This window comes from Strongylocentrotus purpuratus, unplaced genomic scaffold (genome assembly GCF_000002235.5).
Source record: "Strongylocentrotus purpuratus isolate Spur 01 unplaced genomic scaffold, Spur_5.0 spur5_scaffold_3, whole genome shotgun sequence".
NCBI classification, from domain to species: Eukaryota; Metazoa; Echinodermata; class Echinoidea; order Camarodonta; family Strongylocentrotidae; genus Strongylocentrotus; species Strongylocentrotus purpuratus.
In genome coordinates, this window is record NW_022145609.1 from 1,583,009 (window position 1) to 1,594,989 (window position 11,981).

Sequence of the window (11,981 nt, forward strand, 5' to 3'; positions counted from 1 at the left end):
CCTGATCTCTTTCTTCCCCTCCCCCTTTTTCTTTTCTTTTTCCTCTTCTTTCTTTTCCTTTCTCTCCTCTTTCCCTTTCACATCTTTTTCTTCTCTCTCTCTCTCTCTCTCTCTCTCTCTCTCTTTCTCTCTTTATTTTCTTCTCTTTAGAGACTTTTACACCATTATTAAGAGACATAATGCGCAATCAAATCAAACTGAGTGATGTTATCGAACAACTTCTCAATATCAATCTTCCATTCTCTTAAATGATCCTGGGAAGCCTCGGTCTTTATAGACACACAAAATGTATAACCAAATTTGGAGCATAGTTTAATGGTGTTGGCACAAAGTTTAGTGGCGATGGTTCGTTTGAGACTTGTACAGCGTTTATACTGTTTTATTATTGAGAAAGATCTCGAATCAAATCAAACTGAGTGATGTTATGGAACAACTTTACAATATCAATCATCCGTTCTCCTACACAATCCAGCCCCGGGTCTTTATAGGGCATACAAAATGTATTACTAAATTTGGAGCATGGTTTAACGGTGTTGGCACCAAGATTAGTGGCGATGGTTCGTTCGAGACTCATAGAGCCTTTATACTGTTTTATTAATGAAATATATCTCGAATCAAATCAAACTGAGTGATGTTATGAAACAACTTAACAATATCAATCTTCTGTTCTCCTAAATAATCCAAACCCGGGTCTTTATAGGGCACACAAAATGTTATACTAAATTTGGAGCATGGTTTAACGGTGTTGGCACCAAGATTAGTGGCGATGGTTCGTTCGAGACTCATAGAGCCTTTATACTGTTTTATTAATGAAATATATCTCGAACCAAATCAAACTGAATGATGTTATGAAACAACAATATCAATCTTCCGTTCTCCTAAAGAATCCAACCCTGCATGGGTCTTTAGCATAAAGGGCACAAAAAAGGTAGTACTAAATTTGGAGCATAGATTAACGGTGTTGGCACCAAGATTAGTGGCGATCGTTCGTGTGAGACTCATAGAGCCTTTATACTGTTATATTAATGAGATATATCTCGAATCAAATCAAGCTGAATGATGTTATGAAACAACAATATCAATCTTCCATTCTCCTAAAGAATCCAACCCTGCATGGGTCTTTAGCATATAGGGCACAAAAAAGGTAGTACTAAATTTGGAGCATAGATTAACGGTGTTGGCACCAAGATTAGTGGCGATCGTTCGTGTGAGACTCATGGAGCCTTTATACTGTTTTATTAATGAGATATATCTCGAATCAAATCAAACTGAATGATGTTATTAAACAACAATATCAATCTTCCATTCTCCTAATGAATCCAACCCTGCATGGGTCTTTAGCATATAGGGCACAAAAAAGGTAGTACTAAATTTGGAGCATAGTTTAACGGTGTTGGCACCAAGATTAGTGGCGATCGTTCTTGGAGACTCATAGAGCCTTTATACTGTTTTATTAATGAAATATATCTCGAATCAAATCAAACTGAGAGATGTTATGAAACAACTTAACAATATCAATCTTCTGTTCTCCTAAATAATCCAACCCCGGGTCATCATAGGGCACACAAAATGTATTACTAAATTTGGAGCATAGATTAACGGTGTTGGCACCAAGATTAGTGGCGATGGTTCGTCCGAGACTCATACAGCCTTTATACTGTTTTATTAATGAGATATATCTCGAATCAAATCAAACTGAGAGATGTTATGAAACAACTTAACAATATCAATCTTCTGTTCTCCTAAATAATCCAACCCCGGGTCATTATAGGGCACACAAAATGTATTACTAAATTTGGAGCATAGATTAACGGTGTTGGCACCAAGATTAGTGGCGATGGTTCGCCCGAGACTCATACAGCCTTTATACTGTTTTATTAATGAGATATATCTCGAATCAAATCAAACTGAGTGATTTTATTGAACAACTAAACAGTAGGCCTACTAAATGTCCATTTTCCTATAAACTGTCATTACAAAACTAGCTAGATTAGGGATTGTATAGCCGCTCCGAGGAACGTTTGCTATTTCAATTCCCTGCTTGTACTTGGCTTCACGGAGTAATTCGTCCTTTATAATGATTCTCTTCATTCCGGAGCAATGTATGTACTAATGCTTGCGAACGTACTCTTGTACTAGTACAGTACATGTACCTGTGTATAAGACAGATCCATAGACAGAGTACGCACGCCGCACGTCTGTGACGTAGGGAATAATGAATATTCATATCGCCGTTAATCTTGGTGCCAATATATGCTACCCAATAAGAGGCTAACGAACGAAAGAGACGGAAAATTCGGTCTAGTCTTAGACTAGTCTAAGCACAAAACTATTTTTTCTTTTGTATTTTTAGCACGAGACATTTCACAATTATTAGCACAAAACTGTTATTTTTCTTTTGTATTTTTAGAACGAGACATCACTTGTTGATTAAAAAAGCACAAAACTATTTTTTTGTTGTTGTATTTTTAGAACGAGACATCACTTGTTGATTAAAATATCTAATATGGTCGTTGACAGCAGACTACGCAGTGTAAGAGAAGGCCAGGGCACAAGGTACATACAAATACGTGTGTGGGACTATGAACGGGCTGGACTGTTTTTGTTACTGAAATGTGCTCAGAATTCAAGTAATTCATCTATTAAATGACTATAACAGACAAGAAACAAGTCAAAGGTAAGGACAAGAATCGGTGCTTATCAATATAACAGAAATTTTGGATGAAATACCATCAGGAAAGCCATCTAGAGTCTAAATTTAATTGTCACAAATTAGCGACAAACACACCAAATTCAGCGCTGCAATGACGCACAAAAACGGAGTAGAATTCAACTTTTCATCCACCAAATGAATTCAAACACTTGCATTATACAATCTTTAATACCTCTATCACCGTTATCGCAAACAACAAAACCACAATCTATATCTAGATCTACGGCTGATATATGAAGACTAATAATAATATGGTAGGGTATTCTGCAATTATTAGCAATAGCATGATTAGACTCTAGGTCTAAGGCAAGCCAATAAATTTGTGTAGAAAGAATAGGTCTAGACTCTAGGCCCTATGAGAAATCATAGATCGAATATCACATTTTGTAATATGTTCTAAAATGTCCGCGAACTTTGGTCACCCCTTCATACATGTAGCTGGTCAACGCTGTACTTCTAGGTATTCCCTTGTTTTCATTACAGATTGCTATAAAGTATAATGCCTAGGTTTGGAGATAAAGAGAAAGGTGATGGGAATAAGGCTCTAAGAATCACCAAGACACCATGCAATTCAGCTGCAAATTCTCTTGATGTGAATTCCTCATTGGATCCGGATATTGTGTTTGTGAGTATACTGGATAATCCAACTGTTTTATTGATGTATTTGAAATATATACTGAGATAAATACAGACAAATCTAAAAAACAAAAAAATTCTAGGGAATTCTTTCTCTTCTTCAGAGAAAGAAATCATATTTAATAATGGTCAATGATGAAATCATCACAACACAGCCATGAAAGCCAACCGCACGTTGGGATTCCTCAGGAGAAACCTATGGTTTTGCCCAGGGAATGTGAAAGCCATCGCATACACGACCCTAGTGAGACCAGTGTTAGAATACGCAAGCTGTGCCTGGGACCCATACAGGATAGGGCAGATTAATAAACTGGACGCAGTTCAAAGGAGGGCGGCACGCTTCGTAACAGGAAACTACCAAAGGGACAGCAGTGTAACACAAATGCAGACCTGCCTTGAATGGGAATCACTTGAACGCAGGAGGGAAAAGAGTCGTTTGGTTATGATCTTTTCAAAATCTACAAGGGAAAGGTGGGCCTAAAGCAAGAGGACTACATACAAGTATCAACAGGGTCAAGGTTGAGAAGAAACCACCATCACTCGATAGAAATCCCCTTTGCCAGAAAGGATGTATACAAATACTCCTTTTTTCCAAGAACTGGACGAGCATGGAATACCCTCGACCAGAAGTCTGTAATAGCTACATCAGTTGATAATTTCAGAAACACACTCTAGCATGCATCACCTGCCATACAAGTTAGCGACATGCGGAATACCGCCCTGCTGACTCCAATTTCAGAAGGTTCAGAAGGAAATATGCATTCTTTCTACATATATTTTCTGCTCACTTGCATAATATCTGATGTGTTGCACACTTGGCTCAGTAGCTAGTAGGTCATCTCCTAAGTATTTTTATTTGATGGAAAGCATGGTATCACATCTGAAAAGAAAGAGAATGTGTATATAGGACTAATTCTGAGTGTTTGACAATGCAGCCAGTATGAGGGATATAGTCTAGCTTTTGGAATCATCAACATTATCAGATACAGTTGCTTTTTCATACTTTATTTATTTATTTATTTATTTTGTTTTATTTACCCAGGGTACATGTAACCCCATCAGTTAGTAAAACTTACCGTATCTTTAGATCCACACCATTCAATTTTGTTCAGATCATACAAAATGATACAATGCATATAATAGTAACAGTAACAAAGTAAAATTCTTCTCTTTAAGTACATGTACATGTACATAGATTTTCTCTGATTTAGTGATGGACGATCAAAACAAACCAAAATAATCTATTGTAATAAATCTGTAAAGCTTCTGTAACTAAAATAAAGTATGTTTTATACCCCAAAAAATTATTATTTCCTGCCATAAGTCCGGAATATGGGACCATAGACCTGGTATTGAAATAATGACTTGATGAAACCATTTGACTAAATTTGTATATCGTGCTGATGATCACAAACAGTGAAGGCACTCAACATTTTTGGTGGCAAAATTTAAGTCTAGACCCCTAAATTTCACAGTGTTATCATTGATGTTCATGCATTGTGAATTACATAAATAGTACATTCATTGACTACCATCAACAAAAAGTTGTTGTGAAGCCACCCACAAGCTTAAAGAATTAATTTTTCTTTCTTTTTGAATGTGAAATTACTACTATGATATCCCACCAAATATCTTATCACATGGCATACAAAATAATAATCTGAAAGTCTGCAAATGATATCTCCTTTTTACCATTTATACTCCACCTTCTCTGTTTTCAATGTCAGGTTGAGAAGGATGTCTTGACACCCCAGAAGGTCGCTGATCATCTATCTACCACCGTCCAGGGTGAGATGGGTGAATGCCCAGTAAGAGCCATGCCTGACAGTGTCATGCTACAGATACTGGGATACCTGTCTGTCAAGGATGTCTGTAGAGCCGCCTGGTAAGAAATCATGAAATACATTGGCAAATCCAAGGTATTCGGTCATTTCATGTCTGGCACCTATTTTCCATTATTTGTATATTTATGTGCCTCATTTTTTTCCCCATTAAAAGCTGTATTTATCTTTTTTAATGATGTAATAAAAAGAATCCCATTGGTTAAAATTGGAAATGTTTAATCATGTTAACAGGACATTGATGATGAACAGCAATGCTGATTCAATTGTTTATTTTTTATCCTTGATAAATATGTTAAATAAATAAATAAATAAATAAATAAATATTTCATGTCCCATATATATGACTTGGTAAAGTGAAAAATGAAGAAACCTTTTGGTAAAAAGTATAATTTTCCTTGATATTTGATGTGATTATAGTAATAGTAGGGCAATTAGCCTGATGTCAATATCCCAGATGTACCAAACTTTGTGATGAGTCTGTACCTTATGGGACAAAATACCTTGGAGTTTCCCTGTATACAATATGTGCTTGGTAGTAGACAAGCCTGGGCAAAGGGGCATACATGTATTCATGTCCACCATTAAGCGTTTAAAAAAAGGATGTTGTATTGCCCTTTGCGACTGACCCAATAACCTTGAAATCTACTGTCAGCTTTTTTATGCCTCCGCCACCGAAGGTGGTGCCGGAGGCATCATGTTTTCGGGTTGTCCGTCCGTACGTCCGTACGTCCGTCCGTACGTCCGTCCGTCCGTCCGTACGTCCGTCCGTCCGTCCCGTTTGACCGTTATCACAATATCTCAAGAACCATTTAAGATTTAAACTTAAGACTCGGGAATAGTATTTATCACCATAGGAAGACGATCTGATTAGATTTTGGAGTACGTAGGTCAAAGGTCACAGGTCACAGAGGTCAACTTATGAAATTCCTTGTATTGAGTTTGTTAGCGCGATATCTCAAGAACCATTTGAGATTTAAACTTAAAACTTAAGGATAGTATGTATCACCATAGGAAGACGATCTGATTAGATTTTGGAGCACGTATGTCAAAGGTCAAGGGTCACAGAGGTCAACTTATGAAATTCCATACATTGAGATTGTTATCATGATATCTCAAGAACCACTGGAGATTTAAACTTCAAACTTAGTGATAGTGTGTATCACTATAGGAAAACAATCTGATTACATTTTGGAGCACGTAGGTCAAAGGTCAAAGGTCACAGGGCTCATTATGTATGCAAAAACAGCTTGTGATCGCGTTATCTGAACAACCGATTGATGGATTCCTGCCAAACTTTGGTCATGTATGTATCTTGCAAAGCCAATGAACTGATTAGATTTTGGGGTCACGAGGTCAAAGGTCACAGCGCACATTATGTATGCAAAAACAGCTTGTGATCGCGTTATCTGAACAACCGATTGATGGATTCCTGCCAAACTTTGGTCATGTATGTTACTTGCAGAGCTGATGAACTGATTGGATTTTGGGGTCATGAGGTAAAGGTCAAGGTCATGCGGCTCATTATGTATGCAAAAATAGCTTGTGATCGTATTATCATTAGAACAGATTGATGGATTCCTGCCAAACTTAGATCATTTATGTATCTTGCAGAGCCAATGAATGGTTCATAAGATCAAAGGTCATGGGCTCATTATGTATGCAAAAATAGCTTGTGGACGCATTCTCATTAGAACTGACAGATGGATTACTATTTAACTCAGGAAATCTTGCAGAGCCAATGAACTGAGTAGATTTTAGGGTTATGAGGTCAAAGATCAAAGGGTCATATATGTTTATGAGAAATTGCTTGTAATCACGATATTCTGAGAACATGTTAATGGATTACAATTGAACTTGAATTTGAAAAATTTCTTCCGTTTCGGTTTGTAAAATTGCTCTATGACGGAGGCATTATTTTCGACTGCGCGCAGTCGAATTCCATCTAGTTTAATAATTTTTTTATTTACCTTTTTTAGCAGAAAAAAATGTTTAATGAATAAAAATAATAGCAAAAAGCAGAGAAATACCAGCCCAAAGAGGGAGAAAAAAATGAAGGATTTCCGACTGACCCATGTTTTGGCACCTAAGGGGCAATGCAACATCTTTTTTTAAAGGCCTAATGTAAGTTTCTCGAAAGTCAATAATTTGGATTTAAACAAAAAATATCCCTGAAACAATGCATGCCATTCCATACCTTATTAAATTGTTCAAAGCCCAAACTTATAATTTCTCTACCTGTATATAACATTAGTTCATTATGTCTGCTAGTAAGTAGTTCTTTCTACATGTATTGAAAGTTAACAGTCCAGTGACGTATCCACTAGACCACAACACCTCTACTGCAGGTAGTACTATCTATGGTGTTGACTGAGTTACCAATGAATTTGTTTGATTGTCTTTACACAGTGTCTGTAGAGGCTGGAATCATCTTGTGAGAGAGAAACCAATATGGAGAGTAGTAGATCTTTCACCATACAAGATTAATCTAGTCAACCTACGTAAGCTAGTCTTTGCTTACTTCAGTGACTCCCTACGTAAACTCAGTCTTGGGGGTTTCCTTTCATCTGTCAAGAATACAGAGTGTATCTCCGATTCCTTGCTGCAAGAGCTTGGAAACCGCTGCCCAAAGCTACAAGAACTGTGCATCACAAGAGCAGATTTGTCCAAGGCAAGCTCATCTAACCTGCCTTCAAAGTTGCTGACTTTGAAGTTGATATCATGCAACTATCCAACATTCTGGCTGACAGCAGCATTCAAACAGTCCAAACTTGATTCCCTGCGACATCTAGACATGACAGGCTCTAATGGTTTTGGCTTTCGTGACTTGGAATCCATCACACCAGCACCCATGACATCTGTTCTAGCCCTCAAGTTAAGGAGCTGCTATCGCATTTCCTCCCGGGGGGCATGTCGCATAGCAGATAACTTGCCCAACCTGCAGGAGCTAGACCTTAGCAAGGTGGCACTGACCAATGAAGCTCTGCAGAAGATCGGAAGCAACCTGACACACTTGAAAATCCTCAACCTGCATCAGTGCACCAATAGTGAGAATGTCCTCTTTGATCTACACCATCTGTCTCCTCTGAAGCACCTGGAGGAACTTGATGTCACTACTGATCCAGATAACAGTCTAGGCTCTCATTCAACAACCTTTGATGGTAATGTTCTTGTAGGGTTGGTCAATACTCTAACTAAACTGAAGAGTCTGTTGGTGTCCAAGAATGAACACTTTACGGAAGATCTTGTACAGAGGGTGAAAAATGGTTGCGTTATGCCTCCAGGAGAAAGTGATGCTAAGTCTGTGTGGAAGATTGGTTTCTACCCACAGGACAAGTTGATCAAAGTAGCTCAACAACAAGCCCATTGACATTCCTTCTCTTTCTGAAGATGAATTCGACTAATTCATAACTATGTTTTGTAAAATGTGAGAAATTGATATACATGTATAACATTTGGTTCACAATCAAAATTATGCAGCTGTCATGTGTAATTATTGGCAAATATTTTGAAAAACAGTTTTACATTCTCTTTCTCTTCTTGTGTTCACAAGTGAATAAATAGTCCTGATATCATGAAGTTTATTTCATTTTACTTTATAAGTAAACAGTGTGATCACTGTGATGAGTCAATGTCACCACAAAACCTGGACAAAATTACCAGATATCTTTTTTTTCTTGTTTATAATCTATAATTTCTTTGTTTTTTGTTGAGATATATTATACAATAAAAGTGAATATTATAAGGAAATAACGTAACAACAGCTGTAGCAACTCTCATGGAAGTAAAGCACTATGATTTCAAGCATTATTCTCTCGTTTCCTTTAGCATCATATATGCCAATTTTCATAATAGTTCTGACGTAACGGTAATGTGATGTGGTAAGAATAGCTATCAAGGAGAAACTCAGACTTGAATTTTGGTAACATAAAGGTAGAGTTAATTCTGAAGCATTAGTGAAAATGTAAGTGCCTAGTCTTTCAAGCAGTGTAGCTTTATGTATGATCCAATACAAAATGTACAAGAAATTCCTTTTGAATGATTCAGGAGTGTAATAATATATGTACATCTATTATCTTGATTCCTAATATGGTCATCCATCAAATTCTCTTGCCCATCTATTTCCTTCAATTTTCTCTCTTGCTCAATCTCTCTCTCTCTCTCTCTCTCTCTCTCTCTCTTATTCTTGCACTTCCTTGCCCTTCTCTCATTCCATTTCTTTATTTAATTTTTCATTCCATTGTCGCCGTTGTACCGTCTAAGCTATCTTTTTTGTGCCAAACACCCAATATCGGGGTTGTACCGTATTCCCCCCCCCCCCTTCAATTTTTAGAGGGTAAAGTAACTTATAATTTTCTTGTTTCAAATGTAGGGATGAAATTTCCAAGATTTTAATCTTTCATTTGTCCCATTTTTAAACCAAGCTTTATTTGTATTTATTGTCATGATGTTTGTAATTTTTTATATTTTTGTATTTTTATGTTGTTTTAAAGAGTGAATAAATTGAATTGAATTCTCTTTTATTGGAACTAACTACCGGTATGTGAAAAAAAATATAGAAGACTTCTTTATTTGTCTATAATATGATCATTGATGAAGCTGAATTATGGTAATAATGAAATTGCTAAATATATGTAGACATTGACAGATACTGAGTTGTAGTGCTTATTCTGAAATATATATTTGAATTTGAATTCTATGCAGTATACACTGTATATATGGTTTTCTCTGACATGGTATTCTGTAAACAGTGTAATCTTTGAAGTTTTAGTATGAACAGGTTATTTGTTAACTTGTGACAAATACAATCCCTTCACACAAATAGCACTAGATAAAATGATTCTTAGAATACCATCTCTGATTTGTATGTACATTTAGATTTATATTTCAAAATCAAAATTTATATTCTATTATACAATTTATATTGCTAGCAAATTATGTTAAATTAAAAATATAATTGATTCTGACAAAGTTTTGAGACACTTGTCTGCTGTTCTGTTTATTGTATGTCACCTCCAGATCCCGATATGTAAGGCATGAGAAGTTGATTAGTTGCTAGACAATTCACAATACACAAGCATATGTGATCTATTGATCATCTCCCTGCTAAAAAAAAATATCTGCATTTGCTTTTTGTGGACAATATCAATCACATAAGGCTGATTGAATGATGACATCATTAACAATTATTTATTTGGGCCTGCATTATTGCCTAAGAGACATATTAATCAGAAATGATGTGCTCAACATGAGTGCATATAACGTAAACTTTTCTGCATGTGAGTGACTTTCAATACATGGACGTTAATGACATCATTGTACATTATACTACCAGTTTGAGAGAGAGAGAGAGAGAAAAAGAAAAAAAGGGGGGGGGGGTGGGAGGGAAAAGTGAGTGAGAGAGAGGTGAGGGAGGGAAGAGAGAAATGAGGGGGACAAAAGAGAGAGAGAGAGAGAGAGAGAGAGAGAGAGAAGAAGAGGAGGGGGTGGGGGAGAAGACGAAACATGAGCTAATTTAGAATTGGCGGGGGAGGTTATTTTCAAGCAGAACAATTTCAAGAATCCTCTGCCATCTTCCGGCTGTCTAGGGAGGGATGTGGTTTGCTGGCCTATTGATATAAACTCTTAATAATTCTTCTTTTGTATAATAAAAGTGCCACTTATTTCCCCTTCCCTAAATCTCCAAATATGGGGAGAGCAGAGAGGCTGTTGTTTCAGTATGGAGTGCAAAAATAAGAATAGTGAATACCGGTTCGCTTTACTGAAAGTCAGATTCCACAAAATATGTTAAACCCATCTTGAACAATTCTGGCAGTCTCCCTTAAACTATAATGCAGTGGGTAATACAATTTTTCCATTACGTAGAGTTAATAGGGCAGATCAAGGATTCTGTCTTTCAAAAGATTTTATTTTATTCTTTTTTCCCCCCTTCTTCTCATAATATATATGCATGTGAGTGTGTTTATTATTCTTATATTAGGCCTACCATCATTATCATCGTTATTATTCTCTTCTTTTCATCTTCTTTTTAAGTCCTTGTTTTAACTTGATAACCTATGGCAGAAGAATTTTAAAGGCCCAAACAGGCATTTTCATAGGGATTTATGCGGGGTCAATTTTTGATTTTTGGAGCATTCACCAATCTTTTCAAAGTGAAACTCCTCAAATTTTATGTTAGTCACATTTTCCTTAATTTCAAGGATATGCTAAGGGAAATTTAATTAATCAAGCTATTAGAATAGAAGTTTTCACGTGTTAACCTATTCATAGACGACTTTGTCAAAAGCATGCATATTTCCTGGGATTTATGGTGGCATTTATTGAAAATAAATTTAACCGATTTTTTTTCTTCACAACTCTTTGATTTTTGCTCTCTTGCAAAAATCGGACTTTGATGAGATGGAATAAAGTATGGTATCTAGAAGCCAATGGTGGACGTAAACTGTCGAGCCTCTTATTAATTTCAAAGTTTCATTTTCCCCATCTCTCTTAATCCTAACTCTTTTTTTCCTTTAATTTTGTTTCCTTCAAAATATTGAAATATACAGCCATAACTTATACCTCTTTTCGATTTATACAATACTTTTATTTCATGCTATGGAGAACAAGAAAATCGATTTTCAATCGAGTTATCAGCAATACCAGACTTAGATCTCTTAATTTAAATAACATAAAAATATAATTTCCTCCAATTATTGTAAAAGGGGAAAAAAGTACATTTACTACTAATAGCTTGGCCGAACTTTACCTGGCCGAATTCGCAACCGGACGAGATCGACGGGATCTACATG

At 36.3% G+C, this 11,981-nt stretch overlaps 1 protein-coding gene across 1 annotated transcript; it reads left to right on the forward strand.

Moving 5' to 3' along the window:
* Positions 1–3,200: 3,200 nt before the first annotated feature.
* Positions 3,201–10,078, forward strand: LOC100892112 (F-box/LRR-repeat protein 12). Its single transcript, XM_030996475.1, has 3 exons — positions 3,201–3,338; positions 5,077–5,234; positions 7,600–10,078. The coding sequence occupies exons 1-3, from the start codon at positions 3,213–3,215 to the stop codon at positions 8,558–8,560; spliced, it is 1,245 nt and encodes a 414-aa protein (XP_030852335.1). The 5' UTR covers positions 3,201–3,212; the 3' UTR covers positions 8,561–10,078.
* The last annotated feature ends 1,903 nt before the right edge of the window (positions 10,079–11,981 follow it).